Below are 24273 nucleotides of genomic sequence, written 5' to 3' on the forward strand. Positions count from 1 at the left end.
AAATGGAAAATATTTCAGTTTCTAAATACTCTTTTTCTTTTTTTGAGACATACTCTAATCCTGTTGCCCAGCTCCACTTCCCAGGTTCAAGCGATTCTCCTGCCCCAGCCTCCCGAGTAGCTGGGATTACAGGGGCTCACCAACATGTTTGGCTAATTTTTATATTTTTTAGTAGAGGTGAGTCTTGCCATGTTAGCCAGGCTGATCTCGAACTCCTGACCTCAAGTGATCCACCTGTCTGGGCCTACCAAAGTGCTGGGATTACAGGCGTGAGTTACCATGCCCAGTCTAATTACTCTTTAATGCCTCTTTGGATATAAGGTTAAATAAAAAGCAAAGAGTGTGATATGGTGACAGCACGATAACTTCTAAAGTCCAGAAAGTGGTTCTTGCAACATATGGAGGTTTGCATAATTACTGCATTGATCTTGCAATCCATCTGCATCTTCTTCCCCAGTGGGCAAGGGTAGGGGGGTTGGGGGCAACTGCCACACATAAATATGAAGCTACCCATTGGCTTCTATTATCTGGCAACCTGAACCCATGAGAAATATATTTGTATATATCGTTTTGTTTGAAGTTGGCAGTTTTTGCTTTGATCAACTGTTTTGTGTCTTTTTTAAACCATTATCCCTACTGTCCTTTTAATATTCTCATTTACTACTCCAACCTGTAAAAAACTTAGGCAGCTAAATGTTCAGTTTTGAAGGTTCTGCACCTCTGCACCTGTTATTTACTCTTGTGGCTGAAGTAGTGAAAGATGGTAGTTCACGTGTAAGTAACAGTTTCAGTTTTGCAGTGCTTTATCTATACCTAACAGGCAACTATTCATGAGAAAGGAAGTTTGAGACTTTTACATACAAAACCACTACCCAAATTCCAGGAAAATGCCCGTTTACTGGAGGTTTTTTTTTCTTCCCTTAACAAGATGCCTGTAGTCAGATTAGCATTTGGGTCCTACTCCAAAGACTTGAAATCAATTAGACCTATAAAAGCAAGTTTATTCCCATATATCAGCTGGACAGTTTTCTTCTGCATAGAGCAGTATTTTCCGTTTTTCTGTGATCATCAAGCCACACGGGAGATGTTTTCTTATATAAACGGCACTACTTCATCAAGTATGGGGGTTTTCTTGGTGTTTTGTTTCGTTTTGTTTGAGACAGAGTCTCACTGTGTTTCCTAGCCTGTAATGCAGTGGCCATGATCTCAGCTCACTGCAAACCGCGCCTCTTAGGTTCAAGCGATTCTTCTGCCTCAGTCTCCTGAGTAAATGGGATTCAGGAACCAGCCACTACGCTCAGCTAATTTTTGTATTTTTAGTAGAGACGGAATTTGACCATGTTGGCCATACTGGTCTCGAACTCCTGACCTCAGGTGATCTGCCTGCCTCGACCTCCCAAAGTGCTGGGATTACAGGCATGAGCTGCCAGGCCAGGCCAAGTATAGGTTTCAATATCTTAACTTTTATAAAATTTGCTTACACATATAAACATGTGTGAATTTTAATTATATATGTGTACAGGCAACAATTATAGCCTGTTGCTGTGATTTCAAGTGTAAGCTTTATGAATAATTTTCCATGCCCCCCAAAATGGATAAAGCATAATGACTGTTATTTCATAACTTCCTCTTTTGGTGGACTATCCTTTTGCAGAGGAAAAAAATAACGTAACTAGAGAAGAGAGTTGAGCAGAGAACAGAGCTCTTTGAAGTGCTGGTAGTTTGTCTCAACCACTGAAGCAGCTTAATAAGCAACTGTAACTAATACATAGAGGTAAGAACAATTATTTGCTATTTTTTCATTTTATTATTTGGATTGCTATTTATATGGTAACAATTTAAATGCTGGCCAGATTACAGCGTAGATTAGATAAACCTGTACTTCTTTCAAGTAAGTAACCGGCATTTTAAATAAGAGGTCTAATAAATTTACAAAGTTTCAACTTCACATTCAAGCTTTTAAAAACCCGGAAAATTTTAAAGTTTTCATTGAGCTCAAAATTATTTTACCTGCAAAATGAAACATTATCTTTCTCACATATGTGTGATTTTGCAAACAATTTTGTGCTGAAGAAGCTTTTGGGTTATTAACAAATTTGACAACTTGTCTTCTTCCCCAGCTCTAGATTACTTCTAATATTCTTTGACTGATATCCTTTTGCTCAATTGCATGTTTAGCTGAGTACTTTCCAGAAAACAAAACATCTTACATTTGTTTTTACCCACTGTGAAAATATATCATTAGAAATATGACATTTCAGTATTATTGTTATATCATCACTTTATGATATTTGTTTAGAAAAATTAATTTGTAATGTAGACAGCATGACTTAAAAATTTAAATGAACTATGCAAATCCAATTTTTAAAATTTATTGTTTTCTAAATAAGATTAATTTGTATTTATAATGCTTAAAATATAGTAAGAATGAAAAAAAATAAGACATTTGGATTGATAATTGGAAATCAAACTATACTGAAACTGATCTTATTAGTGAAATTCTAAAATAATGTAGATCCTAGAAATTTTTATTCTCATTTGCACTAGTCTAGAATAATACCTACACATATTAACTGTATTTGATACAATTTTGTTCATAATATAGCAATTTTTAAATCTTCCTTTTAAAAGCTATTGGTTTCTTTATACTTTGGTAAAAACATTAAGGAGTGTTTAATACAGCTTTGAATAGAAAAATCAGTTTAAGTGAACTATTCTGGTTATACATATGGAAGTTTGAGGAATTTGCCTCTGAGCATTTCCATAACTGAACCATTTCGAGAAAGTTTCATACATCACACATTTGCCGTGTGAGATTTGGTAAGTATAAATATCCCAAGATGTATTTGAATGCTTTCTTAATTTGGTTTGAAAAAAATTAGACTAATCTCATGACTTCCAAAAAAGAAAGTCCACATTATCCCATCAATTAATAGATGTAATTTTCAATAAATTGTGGTAAATGTTAGTGTTATACGGGTTCTAATGCGTTACCTAGTTCCTAGTTGGGTTTTTTAAAAACTTATTTTCATGCACTATGCCAATCGTTGCCGTCTTCTGATTATAGAGAGAAGGAAAGCAGAGTGCTAGCGTTAGAAACTCAGGTGTGGCCTGTTAACTCAAGTTTGACATACTTAACTTGATGAAAATTTTAAAATTAAGTTGACAATTGTGAGAAATTCATTACAAGTGTGCGCCTTCATCGTTACCACACACTAATGAAACACAACTGCTTGCCAGTTCTCGTGCCTGTAGTCTCAGCTACTTTGGAGACCGAGGCAGGAGGATGGCTTAAGACCGAAGATCAAGGCTACAGTGAGCTGCGATTGCACCACTGCACTCCAGCCTAAGTGACAGAGCCAGACTGTCTCTAAAAATAAAGAAAATCTAAAAATAAACACAACTACTTCCATCAGAAGTTCAAATGACCAAAATTTTAACTATGAGACATTTTGATATCCTGAGCTATTAAGTACTATATGTAGTATGGTAATATACTCAATAATGGCTAACAATCACAAGGAAACATAGCCCCAGGAAATTGCAATATAAGTTGGTCATAATGGTAATTCAGAACAGCAAATGAAGACTAAAGCAGCAGAGAAGATTCTATCTTTCTGGCAAGACAGACTTCTTGTTGTTGTTATTATTGTTGTTGTCAAGAATTAATAAAGTCTGAATGAACAGCCTGGTTCTAGATTATGGAAAATAAGTTTATAAGTTGTTCTCTCTTTGAGAAAATTATTTTTACAGAAGAAAAAACAGCGCTCATCTGAGTTTCCGTGATATTTATTAATAGTAAATAAATATTAACAAATAATTATGTAATATTAATTATTTAATATTATTGTTTATTCATCAGAAATAAATATGATATATAACTTATTACTGTAAAACACAATTTTGACTTCTGAACTGTACATATATATTCTATTATGTTTTAGTAGATTATGTTTGTATGACATAATTATATAAAAAGTTTTCAATGAATCTAATAAAAGTTGAGACTGGCTGACTGCTGTATATAGTATGGTGAAATTTGGCCTCTGTCTTAATAAGACATAGTTTGATTTTGTGAAGTGGGTGATCTTCTTGGGGATCTCTTAGCCTGTTGGTTCCAGGGTTGATCCTGCTAACCTCACAGTTAAATGGATGTTCTCCTCTTCCTTCACAAGATGACCTTCCCCAAGTTGCTCATCTATAGAGATAGAAAAGAATGATCTGCTTGTAGAGGGCTCTATCCCACTCCAAAAAATAAACAGATATTATTTTTCAAAGAATAATTTCATTTAGGGATACCAAGGTTATTTGTTTTTGACATAAATTACTAAACTTCCAAAAGAACATTGAAATATTTAGTTTTTGTTTAGTTGTTTTATTTCCTCTTCTTTCAGTCACTTTCCCATTTGCAAGAAAAAAAGAAAGATTACAGTTTGGGTGCAAACTAAGAGAGATGACATGTTTTAAACTGAAAAACAAAAATCTTCATACTCTAGATATTGTGGGTCTTTCAACCATTTAAAAGCAAATTTGTGCCCTCTTGTACTTGTTGACTTTCTATTTATTTTTAATAACTGTAAATTCCAAATGAGTGCTACCTTTGCATATCACATTTATTATAGTAATTAAAATATGCTAAATAAGTGAGAAAATTATTATGATTGTAAAAATGTAAGCTGTGGCAGTATATGAACTCTGTATTATAGAATATGTATCATTTTCATACAGGAAATTAATTTATGCAGATATAAAGAATATAAGCCATTTTATATTTCTGAATATTTCCATTTAAATAATAAATGAAATGGAATCTAATTTACGCATCTGCATTGTAGAAAATAAAATTACTGCTCATTAATTTTTAATCTTTAAAATGTAAATTGTTATTTGAGAATAGTATAGTTCTATTATTTGCCTGATATCATTGATTTTTTTATTATTTCATATTAACTAAAAATAGGCACTTAATGTTTTTAAAATTCCTTCCACTTTTATGTTTTATCTTTATATACATGTTCTAAAAATAGGTTTTAACATTTTATTTAATTTTTTTACTTTTAATATCATTGAGGAAAATACCAGATTGCATTTTTAAATCCAAATTTAAATAAAAATGTCATTAGAATCATTAATTAATTTTGGAACCTTGGAAAGAAGATGAAGAATGAAGTTAGTCTATTGGTGTTGCTCCATGAGTATAAAATTTCATACCTCATCATCTCTACATTACAGATATTTTATTTTAACCCTTTTTTTAAAAAAAGATACGTAGTGGTTATCACATTCTCAAACTTTTTCTCACCTTGTGAAAAAATAAATTGCAATATGATTTTGAGAAAAATCATCACAGTTGTGATTTTGAAAAAAAAGTAGAATTTTTAAAAGTATACCTTAATTCAATTTATTTTCTCTTTAAACAAAACAAAAATTTTAAGTAGACTGCTTTTATTCTCATTCTGTCTGGTTGGGTAGATCTGATACAGAGGAGCAGCAAAAACATTTTCTATGCAATTAGATGGACTTCTGAGTAAAATACAATAATATATCTGATGGCAGTAAGTTTTCTTAAATGCTTACCAGAAACTCTTGTTACACTTCACCTACTCTAAAATGTCTTATTTAGAAATAATTGGAAGCTCAAAAAAGTTGTAAAAATAAAAACAGTATAATGAACATCCTTATATCCTTATCTAGATTTGCTTGAATATTTTATCCCATTTGCCTTATAACTTGCTCTTGTCTGTTTCTTTACATTTTTCTATGTTCATATTTTTTTTCTGAACAATTTAAGAGTAAGTCACATATAACAAGGGCCTTCAGTGTGTAATCTTCCAGAATAGAGATAATCTCTTACATAACAGTTACATCCATTTGTCTACTTCATAAATTTACATAGCTACACTACCTTTATCTAATATTTGTCCATGTTCCAATTTTGCTGTTTATCAAATAATAACTTTTTTTAAAAAAATTTTTTTCTTTTTTTTTTTGAGATGGAGTTTCGCTCTTGTTACCCAGGCTGGAGAGCAATTGCACGATCTCAGCTCACAGCAACCTCTGCCTCCTGGGTTCAGGAAATTCTCCTGCCTCAGCCTCCTGAGTAGCTGGGATTACAGGCAGGCGCCACCATGCCTGGCTGATTTTTTGTATTTTTAGTAGAGACGGGGTCTCACCATGTTGACCAGGATGGTCTCGATCTCTTGACTTCCTGATCCACCCGCCTCGGCCTCCCAAAGTGCTGGGATTACAGGCATGAGCCACCGTGCCAGGCCCCTATCAAATAATAACTTTTAAAATATTTTCCCTCCAGTAAATGACCCAGTCTGGAGTCAATTATCACACATAGTTGTTTGTTGCCTTTTTAAAATGTATTGTTTTAAGTGATACGTTAAAATTGTATATTTTTCTTGTGTGAAGCATGTTTTAAAATATTTATACACGGTGGCTAAATGTATAATGGATAAATTGAGCTAATTAACATATGCATTACTCAAATATTTTTTGTTGGGGAAACATTTAAAATCTAATCTCTTAACAATATTTAAGAATATAATGCATTGCTATTAATTATAGTCACCATGTTGTACAATAGATCTCTTGAATGCCATGTCTCCCTAGTATCCTTTTGTTTGGAACATTTCCATATCATTTCTTTGTCTTTTATGAAAATGAAGATTTCAATGAATATATTGTATTCAACAACTCTCTTTTTCATATTAATAAAGTACTCCTCATTGTTTATTTTTCTGATATTTCCCCATGATTAGATTATGGTTATGCACTTTCTACTGGAATTCCTCATAGGTGATTTTTTTCCTCTCATGCTATCATATCTAGGGGCATATAAGCCTCTTCTGTCCCACATTATTAATGCTCATTTGTGTTGCCTAGTCAAGGTGTTGTGATTTCTCTATTGCACAATGATGGCTCCTCATCAGAAATTTCCCCTCGGATTTATCGTTCACTGGTGTTCTTGTCAAATGCAGTCTTTACTACAATGGTTGCAGTATGATGGCTTTACAACTTCAGCACTCGTTCTACATTTACATTAGTCTTTCCCATTTTACTGTAAGCAAACAAACTCTCACCTTCAAAATCTATTGAATTATACTTTATGTATCTATTTGTTACTGGTATGGATACAGGAATTTCTTTTTTCTATGACTTAACTATTTTGGTGCTTATATTGTTTACATTTGACCAATGGAGCCCATCCCTTCTAGAATCAAACTTCCTTTCTTCCTTCCTTCCCTCCTCCCTTCCTCCTTCCCTCCCTTCCTTCCTCCCTTTCTTCCTTCCTTCCTTCCTCCCCTCCCTCCCTCCCTTCCTTCCTTCTTTCCTTCCTTTCTTCCTCTTCTCTCTCCGTTTGTTCCTCCCTCTCTCTTTCTGGCTTTCCATTCAGGGTGATCACAGTATTCCTTTTACATACAATTAAATTCATTGTTCCCAATTTTAGGTTTTTTCCTTTTACATTTTTATTGATTTAATTTTATTTTCTGAGTAAATTAATTTGCTTTAAACATTTGTTAAACTGTAGAGATGAAGTTCTGCTTGCCTTAGACATTTCTGCTAAGCAAACCTGATACATCCTAACTCAAATGTTATTGATACAGTTCAAAAATACCCGCTTGAGTTTTGGGTTGAACTTTTATCTTTGTATTTCAAATGTCTTCAATCTACATTTAGTCTGAAGTCAAATTATCCTCCTTTGCATTGCAAAAAGTGACAATTTCAGAAAAGAAAGTAGATATCTATAGTCACATTGGTAATTCACTTACCCTATGGGTTTATTATTCCAGAGTTTTTTACAGTTAAATGTGCATGTATCATCACACTTACGGAAAAAAAATTATGTAAAGAAAATAAAGAGCAATCATAAATGTGTGTAGTCTATAAGCACTAAAAAATTTTCATTCTTTTATATGTGATCCTAGAATATTCCTGCCCCCAATACTTCCCCATATTCTACTCCAGCATTCATAACTGAAAATAAGCCCTAAACTTCGTAATAGGAAGAGAAATTTGTGGTTAGTGTCAAAAGATTCATTTTCAAGTTCCATTCGATCACTTACCAATTGCGGATCTTGCATGTTGTATCTCCTGTCTTTCCAGACATCTACCCTGATAACCCTAAATAAAAAGCAAATTCATACTTTCTCAACTTTCTACCAATTTATGGGCTCATACCCCAAACTGATCATTACAGCTAAACACTCAGATGTTAAGCGGCATCTCAAATTCAGCATGCCCCAAATAAAACCCTCATTTCCCACTCCTCTCTTTGCTCCATAACCAATTTCCTTTATTTACTAAATAGCACCATCTTACCCCCATTATCCAGGCCAAAAGCATCCTTAATTTCATTCTTTCTTTTCCTCACCTACACTCCATCTATCAGCATGCCTGTCTGTTCTGTTCCCAAAAGATATTCCAATGCTGACCAGTATCACCTGTTTCTCATTGTGAGCAAAGTGTATGACACTGTCATCTCTGTTCTGGATGTCTCTGTTTTTGTGGTAGCCTATTAAGAAACGCTCTTTTTCTATTCTGGCATCCCTACCAAGATGACCATTTAAAATATACATCAAATCATGTGACTTCCTCCTCAAAATTTCTTCAATTGCTTCTCATTTTAGTTAGGATAAAATCCAGTTTCCTAACTATGGTTTTTATGTCTTTGTATTTTCTCTGATATCCTATCTCTCATCTCTTCGTTCAGGATATTCTGGCTCTACTCTTCATTCCCTCCCAGCCCCCACCCCTCCACCCCCTGCCCCTGGCGAGTATTCTGAGCTCATTCCTGACTCAGGGACTTTCCACATACCCTTCTCTTTTCCTGGCATGGCCACATACCTTATTGTGACACAATCTTTTTTTTATTCAGGTCTCTTCTCAAACATTTCTCCTAATAGATGTTTCCCATGATCCACTACATACTTAATTGTAGTATTCCCAACCCAGTCACTCTGTCAGTTTATCCCATTTTAATTTTACTGTTAGCACATAAAATGTTACATAACATGTTAATTTTTATTTCTTTATCTAATTATTTATTATCTGTTCCTCTCACTAGAATGTAAGTTCCATGAGGGCAGAGACTTGGCCTTTGTTGTTGATGCTACCTTTACAATTTCTAATAAAATATTTGGAGCATAGTAGGTGCTCAATAAATAAACAATGATTAAGTGAAAGGCCTCAACATTTCTGAGCCTTATATTAAAAATAAGCATCATGGAAATAACTATCTCCCAACACTGTCTTGAAGAGGCCATGTTTACAGTAGTAATCTAAACTGCCATGCAAATGTCAGGTGTAGCCTCTTTCGTCTGTATTGAGTCAAATGAACTGAAACCAAAAAGCGGTTCTTGGAGACAGCAAATAGACAAATAGACAGAGAAGTTCTCTTTTTTTTTCTGTGCTGGCTATTTTCCACTGAGCTAAAAAAAAGAAAAAAAAAAAAAAAAAGACAAGTTCACAGTGACTGCCGCTAACTTTTTAGAATCCTGAGGTGCAAGACCTCTGCATTTCTTGACCCATTGCCTCTGCCTTTATTCTGCCTTGCTCTCACCCCCAAGAAAAGCATGTACCCACTCTTCCTTGACAGTTACGGTTCATTGCTTTCCTCAACCAGATGGAAGGGAAATCTCCTTCCAGAATCATTTCCTGATTAGCCATCTGCCTATGCTGGCCTCACATCTATGGGTATTTTCAATATTGTTTTTTAATTACTTCCTTATTCTATTTTTTATCTTGAAGTGAATTATAAAACTATTCTAGAAATATTCTTTTTCTTATACATCCAAAAGACCAAGCTTAGTTATATGTATTAGCATATAACTAAGTTTTTGAGATTATAAGCCCTTAAATGATAATAAAACTAATGATAATGATGATAATTGTAATGTTAGTAGTAGTATCAGCTCTGCTATTTCATGTTAAACATTGTTTGTATCATCATATGTCAGGTGCTTCACACGATTAACGAACTTAATGCCCTCATCAGTCCTATGCAATAAGTACTATTACTTCCACTTAACAGATTTAAGGAAAAATATGGACGTTCAGAGAGGTAGGTAGCTTAATAAAGGTCACAAAATTGATCCTGGTATGTCTGTCTCTAAACTGGATTTGCATCATATTTTTATATGGCCTCTACCACTTATTCTTTGAAAAGCCAAGTAGATAAATCTGTGGTTTAGATACAGTTAAGAATTTATAGATTATTATGATGCAGTCCTGAGCCAGAAATCTTACGATTTGGTGGAGTAAATATTAAAAGAAATAGATATTAAGCCACAGCATAAAAAAACAGAAGATGTCATGTGAATAGTCAAAATAGTTTAGAACTGTACCTCCGGGTGCAGTGATGGTTAAGAGGCTCCCTGGAGGTGGTGGCTTTAAAGTTGAACTATTGAAATTATTTCATTAGGTGAAGAGTTGAGATAATAAATTTTCAGAAGAGTCCAGAAAGTTTCAAAGAAATAAAAATATTCTAATATTACAATTAATTTAATATTGAGCCTTTTAAAATACTGAGCCTTTTTAATATTGAGCACTATCTCCTTTAGTGCTGCCATAGAAGATTTTTGGTGGCTCTGACTTTATGGTTCTTCTCAGGAAGTGCGTTATATGATGAGAGGATTTTAATTCTTATGAGAAGCTCTGTTTTCATTTTAAAGTGAGTTTATTCATGAAATCGTATGTCAAGCACTATACTTTGGGCAGTATTTCAGGTGCTGGAGAAATAGTGACGGACAAGATCAAGTTCCTACCCTCAAGGAGCCTTTAGACTAGTGGGGAAAGAATTGAATAAACCAGTAAAGAAACCAAATTTTAAAGGGGCTTTTGGATAGTGATAGTGACCAGAAGAAAATCCAGCAGGGTATGAAGATAGAAGGAAGGAGAGGGGAAATCATCTTTACATAAATGGTCTCCTGAGATGGCCTGTTTGAAAAGGTAATATTTAAGCTAAGACCTGAACAACGAGAGGATTAAGAGCACCATGCAGAGGACTCTGGGAAGAGTAGTTCAGGAAGATGCAAAGGAAATGTAAGTAGAAAAGAGCTTGACATATTTGAGAAGTAGAAAAGAGCCTGGGTCTCAAAGGATGGTGGGAGATGAAGCTCAGGAGCTGGAGTTGAGAAAGAGCCAAGTCAAATAGACTGTAGACCAAGAAATGGAGTTGTACATATGAACAAATATTCACAAGGACATGCACATGTGTGAATTGGAGATGGAAATGCAATGAATGAACTGTTATCTCTGCTAACACAGGCCCCATGGAAAAACTGTTGTTTGAAGAGAAATAGGAATTACTACATAGGTAAAAGTTTCACAGGAGATAAATTCTTACATTTAGGTGAATTTCAGATAAGCCAAGTTTACCTTGATAAAAGTGAAAGAGGCTCAAATATTATTTAAATTTGTAAACTTAATGTTTTTAGCAAACTTGCCATGGAATAATTGACTCTAATCATGGCCATTTGAAAATGTATACACTGATTTCTGATAATGGTCTCATCATGAAACTTAGTTTCTGCATGGACATGAAGCAGAAAAGACTACAGAAAGTTATACTTTAGCCTCCAGAGACCACAGATGTTCCCTTCTTTATTCTCCCCAAATCCCAGTAACAATAGCTATTGGGCCCCCGGCAACATCAACCTGCTCCTCTTAAAAGTAGACATATATTACTCTGCCATTTTCCATAGTAATTATAAATTCCTTGTGATTTATTTTTATTATCCTAAGAGATCTGAATGAACCATATTATTATGTTTTAAATCTCTGTTAGTTGGACACTACTTTCTTTAAGGGGTTGGAGGTTAAGGGCTGAGATTTGGAGAAAGACTATAGAATAGCTTATTCAAAAGACTTTTAAAAAAGTAAACAGACTCCATATTTATTAATTAGGGATGATGAGAAAAAGTGGTCTTCCCTCATACTTAAGAAGTTAATAACAACAAGTATAGATTCTTCTATTTCTGGCTTGAGTTAAAAGCCACCCATAAAAACAAACAAACAAACCAACAAAAAACATTAGTACCTGGACTTGGACTGAGTGTGTATTAGAAGGATGATAATCATGTCACCAAGGCAGTCAGATGTGTTGTTGTAGGATCCAGAAGCTTAGAGTGCTCCTGACAACCTCCAAATAGAAAAACATTGTGCTACTGGTATTACAGGGTGTAGAGAAATGTAGATGACTTATGTGCTATTTAAGCAATTCATTCTATCTTATCTATATAGGTAGGTACTATGACCACCATATTATCGGATTATTGCAGAGTATGAGGTAGTGTGTGGTTTTTAAGTGCGTGTGTGTTTTTGAAAGAACAAATGCATGAATATTTGTAATAAGTGTTAGAGAGCAATCCTGAAATATAAGCCACTTCCTGACCTGAGCAGATTAACCAAGAAGCAAATCTATTAAAAGTATGAAAGCATTAGATTTTCTACAATACTACTACACATTTGTTGACATGAACTAGATTCAGGAAGGAAATATAGAAAGAGCAGATGGATATTGGGCCTGATTATTTAATTACCTTGGGGCTGATGACCACCCTTCAGAAGAAGATGCTAGGCATGCCTTCTCCAGAGCCAGGAGGCTTCTCCTTGTGCCTTTATTTGGCTTTGCTGCTCTCATTGGTGACCCACAATGTTTGGGAAAAAATCTCTTTCAAAAGTGTAAATGTTATTCTTTCTGTGGTTGATGTCATCATTTTAGTGGTCCAAGCATTTGTTACTAAAATAGTACTTAGCAACACATAATCATTATTTTCTCCTCTTAAAATTCTTAGTGCGTTTGTTCTGATGAAGTCAGGAGATACATTTTTCAGGGAAGTAGGAGTAAGAGCTTAAAAAAATGAAGTAATGCCTGGAATAATCTCTTGACTTGTGTTACTTAAGAAAGAAGACAACTAAATTTTTCTTTCTGTGGCAACAGCTCTGACTGGGTAAAAAATAATAATAATTTTGAAATACAGTGCTAAAGGAAGTGGTTTTCATGAAACTGTGCATTATATACGCTCGGTTAATGTGGTACATACCGTTTGCTTGGCTTCATTTGACTTGTCTTTCTCATGTTTTTGCTTGTAAAGTGGGTGAGAAAAGTTCGACCAGAGAAACCTGTGCACTGACCAATCAATAGTGATATTTCTAAAGTTCCTGTTAATCAGTTCAGGAAACATCTTGGCGTCCCTTTTGATTGCATCCTCTCTGATATAAAAACTGTAAAGGTATCTCTGTATAGCTATACCATATTTTAGGAAATAACTGTAATTTTTTTAAAATTTATAATTTTATTTGAATCCTCATGACTTGAAGCTTAACAAGAGCTTATTATTTTTAAAAATCCTGTATTAAAAAAAATTTTAATTACTCTCTATTTTAAATTTTAAAAAATAGCTCTAATTTATCAAAGGCCTGACCAGTGTTAGGATAATTCTCATGAAGTCATTCATTATCATAATTTTACAAGGTAGACATTTTAAGTTTGCAGGCACCTGAGACTTGGAAAAAATTGTCCAAAATCTTGTGCCTAATAACGGATTCTAAAGCCTGTCTTTATGTCTAATAGCCAAGGCCATGGGCAGAAATGCAGCCTGTGAAATGACAGTTACTCTTTTCCTGCTCTGATTCTTCTAAAAAGTGCATGGGTCATACACAGGCCATTGCACCAAGCTGGTTGTGGGGGGAGAGGTGGGTATACCCTGTTGCCAAGAGCAGCCAACAACAAAGGCAGCAGGGCAAGGTTGCAGCAGAAGACCAAGGTTGCAAAACAGCAGTAACGATTGCCAGTGGAAACTACCCCTTGTGTCACAGTTGGTGACAACTAACCCCAATTGCCAATAACCCCAAAGTAGATAGTATTTTCCTTTTAGTCACCCAGTAATCTAGTCATAAACAAAATAGATTTGCTTCACTGGCTTTGTAAGGAAAATGCCCATAGTTATGCTACATATCATCTAAGCATAACTTCTTCCTAACAATTAATTTTGGCTGCCTTCTATGAATCTAATATTAGCGCCAAACATTCCCTTTCCCACAAATTCAAGAGTAATCAAGCAAAGTTGACACCTTCTAGTGCCCACGTGGACCTCTTGGTATTTAGGGACCTTGGCAAATTAGTTACAGCTTCTTTCAGATGAGCCTTCCAGAGCTTTGTAAGAGTAAACAAACTTCAAAGGTCTCCCAAGGGGAAAAACTGTCCTGGCTAAGCCTATAATTTAGGCTATTTTTAGAGAAGTGCAACTCCATATAAGAGAGAGGCTCAAGGTAACCAGCTTCTTTTATACAATTAACTTTTTCTTTACTTAATTTTAAAGACTAAATGACAAGTAGGAAAGTGCTTTTTCAGGAGCGTGGGAGTCTTGAAGCTGTAGAAGGAAGACACACTGTGCATGGGTGTCAGTATGTGGGTGGGAGTTACAGATTACTGCTCTTTTGCTAGTCTAGAATAACTATGCATAAACATCTTTATAGTAGTAACTTGAACAGAATCAATAAATAAGCCTCTATTAAAGACACTTGATACATCACTTTAAGCATAGATTACATTACATCCAGAAACAGAAAAAATCATTTTACATCCACCAAAAAAGATTTTAACAGTGCCTTTGATTTTTGACAAAACAAAAGATAATGCAATTAAGTTTTTATTTTATTTTCAAAGATTAATTTAAAAGCTGGCATGCTATATTTCTTGAAAGTATCAAAGATAAGCTGGTTAGCTTTGTTTGTAGATATCATACCCTTAAAAGATTAAGCCCAGGAAGTGAATGACAGTAACACCAAAGAACACATCAAGGGCTTAGTATTAATGATCAGTCACAGATTTCCTCTGACCTTGCCCTTAGGGGCTATGTGATGGACACTTTGCTAGTTAACACAAACAGTCACTATTTCGTGCAACTAGTAATAGGATTCTGTCCTTACAAATGAAGAGGAATCCAGATAATGTACACATGTAGTACAAGTACTTTGAAGACTTTCAACCATAATGTGAGATGTTTGAATTCCATAAAAAAGGGAGAAAGCATTAAAATAATTATAATTGTTTATCTGTTGAGTTTAGATACACCAGGTACACATTCTCATTTTTCTCATTCACTAAATTTTGCACATTTACATTACTTACTTAATTGATCATAATTACTCACCATTTCATATGCATTGTCCTTACTGGACTGTATATTTCAAGAGGCTTCAGGTCTAGTTTTGCTTACGAAGTAGCCGCAGACTCAAGGAAAGACTAGAATTATGCCAGGTGCTCAGTGACTATTTGGAGACTGGATAGGAAAGTTGGCAGCAACAAGGTTTAGAATGAAAATGCAACAGTAACTGGTGAGCTGGTGACCTATGACCAGAAAAGTCTGAAAATGGAAAAGAATGCTCCACGTTGTCTAAAAACACATTCATTACTCGGAAGGATAGGTGGAATCAGGCCCTGTCAGCAGTTACTCATTGCTAAGCCCATTGCGGAAACATGGGCATTCAGATCCATCCAGGTGGGACCAGGAGGGTCATTTGGATTGATGGCACATTCACAAAGGCCATAAACTAACACGTCTAACATTATCTTCAAATGAGTTTCAAATGAGAAATGTTCTGCTAATTTGTTTGTTTTTATAATTTAACTATGCGAATTTATTGTACCAATTTATAAAATATATTAAAATGTAGAGAATAGTTTTTTGTTGAATATACGTAATTTTATGTATGAGTATGTAACGGGTGAAGACATATATATCTTCAAAAGGAAGTGGTCAAGGATATACTTTATCTCTCAGAGGCTCTGATGTCACTCTCAGGGGGGTGCTTATGATCACAATTTTTTTTTTTTTTTGAGATGGAGTCTTGCTCTGTCACCAGGCTGGAGTGCAGTGGCTCAATCTTGGCTCACTGCGACCTCCGCCTCCTAGGTTCAAGTGATTCTCCTGCCTTGGCCTCCTGAGTAACTGGGACTGTAAGCATGTGCCACCACACCCAGCTAATTTTTGTATTTTTTAGTAGAGATGGAGTTGCACCATGTTGGCCAGGCTGGTCTCCAACTACTGACCTCATGATATGATCAAATTTCTTAGCAAGAGACAGGGCATAAAATTTTAAACAAAATTCAACCTAAGCATTTTAGAATATGTAGGATTCCCCTTTGAGTGATCTTAACTGTTTGTCTTGTCTGTTTTTAATCCTGTGGACCACTAATGCTTACCTGGTATAAAGTGAAACATATTTTGATTGCCTAAGAAGCACCACTTCCAGCCATGTGCATGACAGAATGTACCACCTTGCACCACCAGTTTAGCTACCCACAACTAGTCCTAACTCCCTCATTTCTTTTCTTTGTTTCTGTTTTTTTTTTTTTTTTTTTTTTTTTTTTTTTTTTTTTTTTTTTTGAGACGGAGTTTCGCTCTTGTTGCCCAGGCTGGAGTGCAATGGCGTGATCTCGGCTCACCGCAGCCTCCGCCTCCTGGGTTCAGGCAATTCTCTTGCCTCAGCCTCCTGAGTAGCTGGGATTACAGGCACGCATCACCATGCCCAGCTAATTTTTTGTATTTTTGGTAGAGACGGGGTTTCACCATGTTGACCAGGATGGTCTCGATCTCTTGACCTGGTGATCCACCTGTCTCAGCCTCCCAAACTGCTGGGATTACAGGCTTGAGCCACCGTGCCCGGCCCTAACTCCCTCATTTCTAGATGCATATGGGCACCAGCCTACCCAAATCCAATTCTATTTGAGACCGAGTTTCCTGCAGATAATTCCGTTTCTGTTGAGCCAAATAAACTTTATTTGCCAAAGGAAAAAAATGGAACAGATCAATGGATTGCTGCCTATTCTGAGTAATTTCCATTTCCTCAATTCTAGCTTCTTGCAGAGTTTAGGCAAGAAACTGGCAACCTTGGGTGTGCTTTGGAATCACCTAAGGGGCTTTTTAAAAAGCTACAGATGCTTGGATGCTGCTCCCAGAAATTTTGATTTAATTTGTCTGGGTTGCAGCCCACCTATCCAAAATGTAGTCGGAGTTAAGAGCCACAGCCACAGTTTCAGTTTCTTCATTATGAGCATGGGGTCAGAATTACCTTACATACCTCTTGTGATAGTTCAAGGAGATAATGTGTGACCTTCGAGTCCCTAACACTTCCATTCCTCCTTTGCTTCAAGGAAGACAAATGAAAAGGAAAGACGGGGTTGGCAATTCTGGGAAGGTGTGGAGGAGGGATCCTACTGCAGAGTTCTTCCAGTGAGCAGTTCATTAGGGTTAACAAGCTATCCTTTGTTAAAGCTAACACTCTTGAAGGATTAAGCCTCATTCTCGCCTTAGTGTGAATGGCTTTAATCAGATAATCTCCTATCACCTAGTTAAAGATTTGTTACTGAAAGTCTAGGAGAGGCAAGGAGAGAGAGTTGCAAGGCCAGTTTGGAATTCGCGGGGGCAAGCCAAAGAAACCTCAAACTCTAGGAAACAAACCTGATACTAGTAAGCATTCCATAATGACAGCAAGAAAAATCTGAAAAACAAACTTTCTCCTCATGTTACTCAGACAATACTTGTTAAAAGTGTTTTTCTGATCAAGTCTTTTATCTGTCTGATAGCCTTTCATGACTTTTTTTCTGACTTTCTTTCTGCCACAAAGCTCTTAGCAAGCGTCGGTAATTTTACCATTTGCCAGCTGCTTGGGAGTCCATGAGGAGCAAGGCCTTGCCCAGTCCTATCCTCCTTGCCATCTGCTTGGCACATGGTAAGCACGCAGGGTTTGTTGAATTTAACTGAATGGTTTCATTTGCTACACTCTTTTCCAACTGTGTGTTTTCCCCTATGTCTGTCCCCAACCGCTAGACTATGAACACCTTGCAAAAGACTTAATAATTTCTTTATCCCCCGTGCCAAGCACAGCCCTTGGCACATAGTCAGTAGTCAATGAATATGTGTTAAATGTATTAAGAAGCAATAGCCAGGGCACTGATGCCTAAGTTATTAAAATTAATTTATGACTGTACTGCTCAGTTCCCACTCTGTTGGACAAGGCACAGAGGAAAGAAGAGAAAAACAGATATATGAAACTCCCACCATTTATTAATGGGACAAATGTTGTTCTTATTAAAAGATCTCTTTAGAACATCTTTTGAGACATGATTTGAAGGTAATTTCAGGAAACTCAGGCAAGAAGGAATAAGGGGAGCTAACAAAAGATCCACAGAGAGAACTCACACAATGGAATGAAAAGAGAGGGATGTGGAATATCATAGAAACCAAAAAAAGAAATGTCAAAAATACGATGAGTAGGTAGATAGATGCAGCAGACATTTAGGAACATCAGCCCTGTTATTGGCATTGTCAAAGACTGGTTTGCCTTTAGGAATAAATAAGACAAAGGGCCATATTTTTTTCATATTTGTTTTCTACATGAAACAGGGTTACTATGCAGAAATGTTTGGGTTACAGTATATAAAACAGTTACAGTACAACATTTATATTAAAAGGCCTATTAGATACTATTTTTAAAAGATTGCAAGGGAATTCTGGGCTAAATGACAATATAAAATTTTGTCAAATGGTAGAAGATGTTTTACAGCATTACACGTAATCATATAAGCATAAATAGGTAACATGTCAATTTTGACCTTCTGGCTATATTTTATATTTATTTTTATATCTGTTTAATTTATTGAAGGACCATGATTGTATATTTCCTTTTCTTTAATGACAGACCATAGTAGAAGGTGTGTGTACATGCCAGGTAGAGCATTTATAATATATTATATGTTAGACAGATGAATTCAGGAGCTTGGTGTACTGGCTGTGAAACACTGTGGGGTAGGAGGCTTGACCTCTTATTGGCCGCAAGGCTTTGGTCAAGGGCCAATTCTCCAGCTTCCATTACCTCATGAAAAATGAAGATTATATATAAATGATACGGGGATGTCCTTTGTTTTATGAGACTGTCTTAAAAGATTACATTTAGAAAAGAAAATGCATATATAGTACAGTATTGTCTATGCTTTTAAAAATGCATTGGAAAAGCCTAGAAGGAAATAGACTGTAATACAAACAGTGACTATCTCTGGGAACTGGAAACACTGGTGATTGTTATAAAAATATTCTAACTTCGCTAATTTTGAATTTTCTATATTGTGTTGACTCCAAATAAGAAATAAGTCACACACATACAGGCATACCACATCTCGCTTCCCTCAAGGTATATATCTTGTGAATCATGAGTCTTATGGCTTCTCTTCAACTCTGAGATGCAAAATTCTAACATTTGTTGTACCCCACTGCTGAGAGTCTTCAACCAAATCACTTTCTGCTGCTGGACCCCCAGCCATTTGCTGCCCATTGCTCTCCTAGACAGAGCCTACTCTTGGTTTGCTCTCATTCTCAGCAGTGGTGCACTTCTTGCGTTTTGTTCTGAGATTAAACTGTCATCCTCCACAGAGCAGTCAAGAGTTAACTTTACAAACATTTAGTTATCTTTGTGAAAACCAAATTTAGACAATGTTCTATCACCCCACTCCCACCCCTGCCTCTAACATATCAAACACTTCAATGGTTCCCAGTGACAAAAAGTATCATGGTTGTAGTTTTGCATTTTGAGTGTGATTAATTTGATGAAGATTCATTTTGTTTCCTCTTTCTTGACTGTAAGCTCCTTGAGGTTAAGTAGTTTTTATTCACCATTGGCTCTCTAGCCCTACCATGAAGTCAGGCCTGAGGGCTCTTGCCATGCAGTCCTCATTGCTTTGAATGCTCTTTCCCCAGCTATTCCTCACTTAACCAAGAATGTTGCTGGCATATGACCATCTCAGTCCTCCATTGTGTTTTACATATCCTCCCCTCCAAATCCCCCAACCCGCTTTATTTTATTTCATGGCACTTACCTCCATCTGAAATTACCTCATATGTTTATCTTTTTTTTTTTTCTTGACTTATTTTTTGTTGCTTGCCTCCCCTTAGTAGAATGCAACCCCTTTGAGGGAAGTGATTTATCTGTGCTGTTCGTTTCTGTAACCACAGTACCTAGAATGGGAGTTTGCCATGGCTGATGCTCAATAAATGTTCATGAAATGAATACAGTCATTGTATGAAAAGTGTTTTCTGAATGTAAAGAAGAAAGGAAGGATTAAACAACGGAAAGAATAAAAGAAGGAAAAAAGGAAAGAAGGAAGAAACTGAGGAAGGAAGAACTATATTCTTGAAAATCTAATGTGGCACCTCCTCACATTAAACTTGGGGAACTGTTAGGGCTATTTTAGAGCTTCTTCTTGTCTTCATTGTCTTTATGAAAAAAAAAAAAAAAAGACAATGAAAATAAATGGCCTGAGAGAGTGAGAAGACACTAATGTCAGTTCTGCTCTGCCATGGTGCCAAGTTCCTTATATAATGCACTCCTCTGGTTTAACAAGGGAACAAGGCCAGATGTTCTCTAACATTCCATTCAATGCTAAAATTCTATTAGTCGGAACTTGTAATTTCAAAATGTATTTGCCTACTGCCTCTCTATTGCCAGATTTTAAAATAATGATACTGAACATGTAAATTCAACTTTTAGGTAAAATAGCTTAATTGAGAAATGCATAATAAAGTTAATATTTAACTGTTTTGAATTTTATAAACATTTAGTAGCAAATATTGACATTATATATTTTCACATTCATGTGCTATACATACTATACATACAATATATTGTATTATGTATCAAATATATATATAATATCTATTAAAATATATATTTTTATTTTTAAATCATGAGCATAAAGAACTTGTTTTGTGTGTGAAATATATAAAGGTCTTTGAAATTAAACTGAATTCGCATAATCCTATCAAGCATATTTATTCAAATATAGAAACAAGTTTGAATTCTACAAAAGGTCTCAGCTTTTTCCTCAACTCTGTTATGAAGTTTAATGTGATACATCTAATGCATCTACTTAAACTTGATTCTCCATACAAGAATGTTTGCAACTTTTGATTGCCTTTTAAGAATCATCTATATTTAAACATTGATTAGGAAGCAGAGTACATGAGACTAGGTTCTGGATTTGACACTATCTTTCAATCAATTATTTTTATCCTGGTATAATAAAAATAGTATTTTTAAAGAATATACCTCTTGAGATATTTTTATTTAGGTGATTTGTGTGTGTGAGTGTGTGTCAGGAAAGACAAGTTATACTGGAGGGGCAGTGAGAGCTTATTGAGCTATGAATGCAGTATGCAGAAGAAGTAAGTCACAATTCACACATGCACTCACATACTTATACAGGTGCCTTAAATATTCCCATTGGAATGAAAAAGATAAATGCTGCCATTATCTTTATCTTTATTATTGGTAAACAGGGAGCTGATATTATCTATATCCCTTAACTGTATTTCTATTGAGATTCATTGGTATAATTAAAACTTAAATGGACTAAAGTATTTCAGGAACCTGAAGTGAACACTCTTTTCTTTATTTGAAATGTAGTTTTATTTTACCTGAAATTGTTTTCTATAATTTCCCTTTCCACCCACGAATAACCTCCTTTTTATATTCATGGATATACTCATTTATGAACCTGTGGACTATAATGACACTTCACAAAAGTAGGAGAAACCATAATGTTCTCCTGGCACTGAGGGAATAGCAATGGCATTCTAAATGAGGAACTATTAACTTTTTATTACTATAATGATTTTTTAGTAATTTCCATAGTTTGAAATGTGGTTAGGATGCTGCTGGCAGTTGAAAGCTGACAACATGATTTAATAGTTTCAACATATGATCTGGTGTTTGTTACAGTGCTTTAAAATTTTAAATGCCATCATTCATGTTCTAATGCTATCAATGGTAAATTAGGCCAAATCAGTGGTAATGTAGTTTTATATCACAATTTATTTGGACTCATTTTGAATTATAGATTGACCGTTGTTTTATGAGTTTTCTTAGCCATCCTTTTTCTCTGTATCTAATGTAAACTAACATCATTTTCCCTCTTCTTTGTCATTTACCAGGATGGTTATTCTGTTTCTAACGTTAAAGGATCATCCCTGTATTTCTTTGTATTCTGTCATGGAGCAAAAAACATGTCTCAGTTTCAATTTCTCTTTTGCTCCCAGAAGCTCCCCCCTCCTCCAGTGTTGAAGTAGAAACAGTTTTCGCTCTCGCACCATAAACAGGTTCAAAAGTCCCGTGTTTCACCATGTTGCCCCAAACAGCAAATTTTCTAACCCACATGAAAAAAGAACACATTTCTAACTTGGAATTCTACAGGGGTTTGTGTTGAAAACAAATTTCTACCACCAGGATTAGTCCTTAGTGGTTTGCAGGCATTCTGAGCAGAGGGGCATGGAAGCCAGCTAGGGCACCAACCTGCTAGCAGGTGCAAAGTTTGCTCTGCTAAGAAGTTAGGCCTTCAATATCATAGAGAATGGGAGGCAAAATGAAGAAATTAAAACGCAAGTAGCAAGCAATTCAGTAGGCTAAGCCAGGGATTTGGGAGTCTCCCAAGGCTCCTCCCTTCCTCATTCCCTGCATGAGTCATTTTTCCAGTCTGTCCACACCCATTCACCCCTCCAGCCCACACTCTCATTCACCCTCCAAGCTGCCACCACAGGAACTTTCTGCAATACAAGTCCAGACTCCATTTCTGGCCCTTGCTGCCTAACTTTTCCAGTTCATTAGCTTTGACAGTAACGTTGAAACTCAGATTAACACAGACCTACTTTCAGCGTCATCTCCTGCCACTCTCCTCTACTACCCTCGCCTCACGTCTCACAGAAAGGCCTAGAAGGCTGTATATGCCTTGTATATGCCCTGCTCTTTTCGTTTCTTTTGAGACAGGGCCTTTCAATGTCACCCAGGCTGGTCTCATAAACTCCTGACCTCAAGTGATTCTCTGTCCTCAGTCTCCTAAAGTGCTGGGATTACAGGTGTGAGCCACGCCACCCAGCCTGTCCTGGTCTTTTCTCTTCTCCACCTGGACTCTACTCCCTTTTGATCTTGCTAAATCGTACACACCTTTCAAAGAACCAGTTAAACGTAAATCCTCCAGGAACTCTTTGTTCGCTATCCTCACAGCCCTCACAGGATTGCCTCCGACATCATAGTACTTATCCCTCATTACTTGGTTTGTCTCTCACCTAGTAGAGGTGTTATCCTTGAGTATAGACTGTCTTACCCATTCTTGCATCACTGGCATGGTAGGCACTAAATGTAGTTGCTGAATGCTTAAGAGGAAGGGAAGTCTTCATAGCTTGGGGTAGTTACGAATGGGCAGATAGAAAGTTCCCATCCCTTTTCTCTGAGAAAGTGTCAGGGTCCTTTTAGTTTGCTTACACTGTGTGGGTACTTGAGTTCTTTTAAACGATTAACGCTGGGAAGAGGCACCATTTAATTAATTAATTTGTTCTGGGAGTAATCAGTGCACAATTTTAACTCAGTGCTTTGTAGATCTAGCTAAAGGTCAAGAACTCAAGTCAGCTGTTAGTGCCTCTGGAAGGTATTTCTGCACTTTAGCACCTTTCTGATGCTTTTCCTTCACCTTGAGCTGGCCTCACTCTCTTCAACACAACCTAACCTGCAGGAAGAACGTTGTACCATATCCAGCATTTTTGTCCCAAATTGTGTCCCAACAGTGGGACAAACGTTTTTCATCACAGTCATCCTTGAACAAGTTATCAGAATTCCTTACGAAGGAAATCCTGCCCCCAATCTCCAAAACTTTATCATACCACAGACGTTCAGGATTCTTTCCATTCAAAGTGAAGCCAAGTTACACCTTATAACACCCAGTGAATTATGATATGGGGCTGTGGTTTATTTGCTCTGGCGACAATATGGCTTACTTGCAGTGAAATATCCCGGTATTTAATATGTTATAAATATAAATATATAATGTAAAATATATATTTATATTTAAAATTAAATATATATTAAAAATAATATATTACTTTCAAAGAGGAAGCTTTGCTTTCTATAAATCATAGTGCAAAGTTGAGAATACATTGTAAAGTCCACATATTATTTACAAACTAGAAGGAAAGCTGGATGTGAGTGTCTGTGCTTGTGTGACACTTTCACTAAGGAATTCCAAAACTGTGGACGGCCTGTTACTTGAGAAAAATACACAGGGGCAGTCTTGCAGATGTTTTTCCCGCCTGTTCGCCCTCCAGGTTCAGAAACTGGTGCATTTTAAGGCGGCACTCCCAACAGATCCCAGGATTCTAGTCTTACAGGTTTCCAACCTTCAGTCTAACCTTCCAGGCTTCCTTGCAAAGCCCGGTGCAG

General features: G+C 36.0%; 1 protein-coding gene across 8 annotated transcripts in view; it reads left to right on the top strand.

Moving 5' to 3' along the window:
- The first annotated feature begins 1554 nt into the window (after positions 1–1554).
- Positions 1555–24273, top strand: part of MBNL1 (muscleblind like splicing regulator 1) — a 211944-nt gene continuing 189225 nt past the window's right edge. For 2 of the 8 annotated variants that reach the window (XM_074405509.1, XM_074405513.1), the window contains exon 1: positions 1583–1774. Coding sequence is in view for 1 of the 8 variants with exons in the window: in XM_074405512.1 (XP_074261613.1) it covers positions 17743–17745 (3 nt within the window). In the remaining 7 variants the exon portion in view is untranslated. Of the gene's footprint in view, positions 1775–17640; positions 17746–24273 lie in introns of all 8 variants that reach the window. The other 6 variants (XM_074405512.1, XM_074405511.1, XM_074405518.1 and 3 more) reach the window with 6 other exon arrangements.

The sequence above is a fragment of the Saimiri boliviensis genome, chromosome 9 (genome assembly GCF_048565385.1).
Source record: "Saimiri boliviensis isolate mSaiBol1 chromosome 9, mSaiBol1.pri, whole genome shotgun sequence".
In the NCBI taxonomy this organism is placed as follows: domain Eukaryota; kingdom Metazoa; phylum Chordata; class Mammalia; order Primates; family Cebidae; genus Saimiri; species Saimiri boliviensis.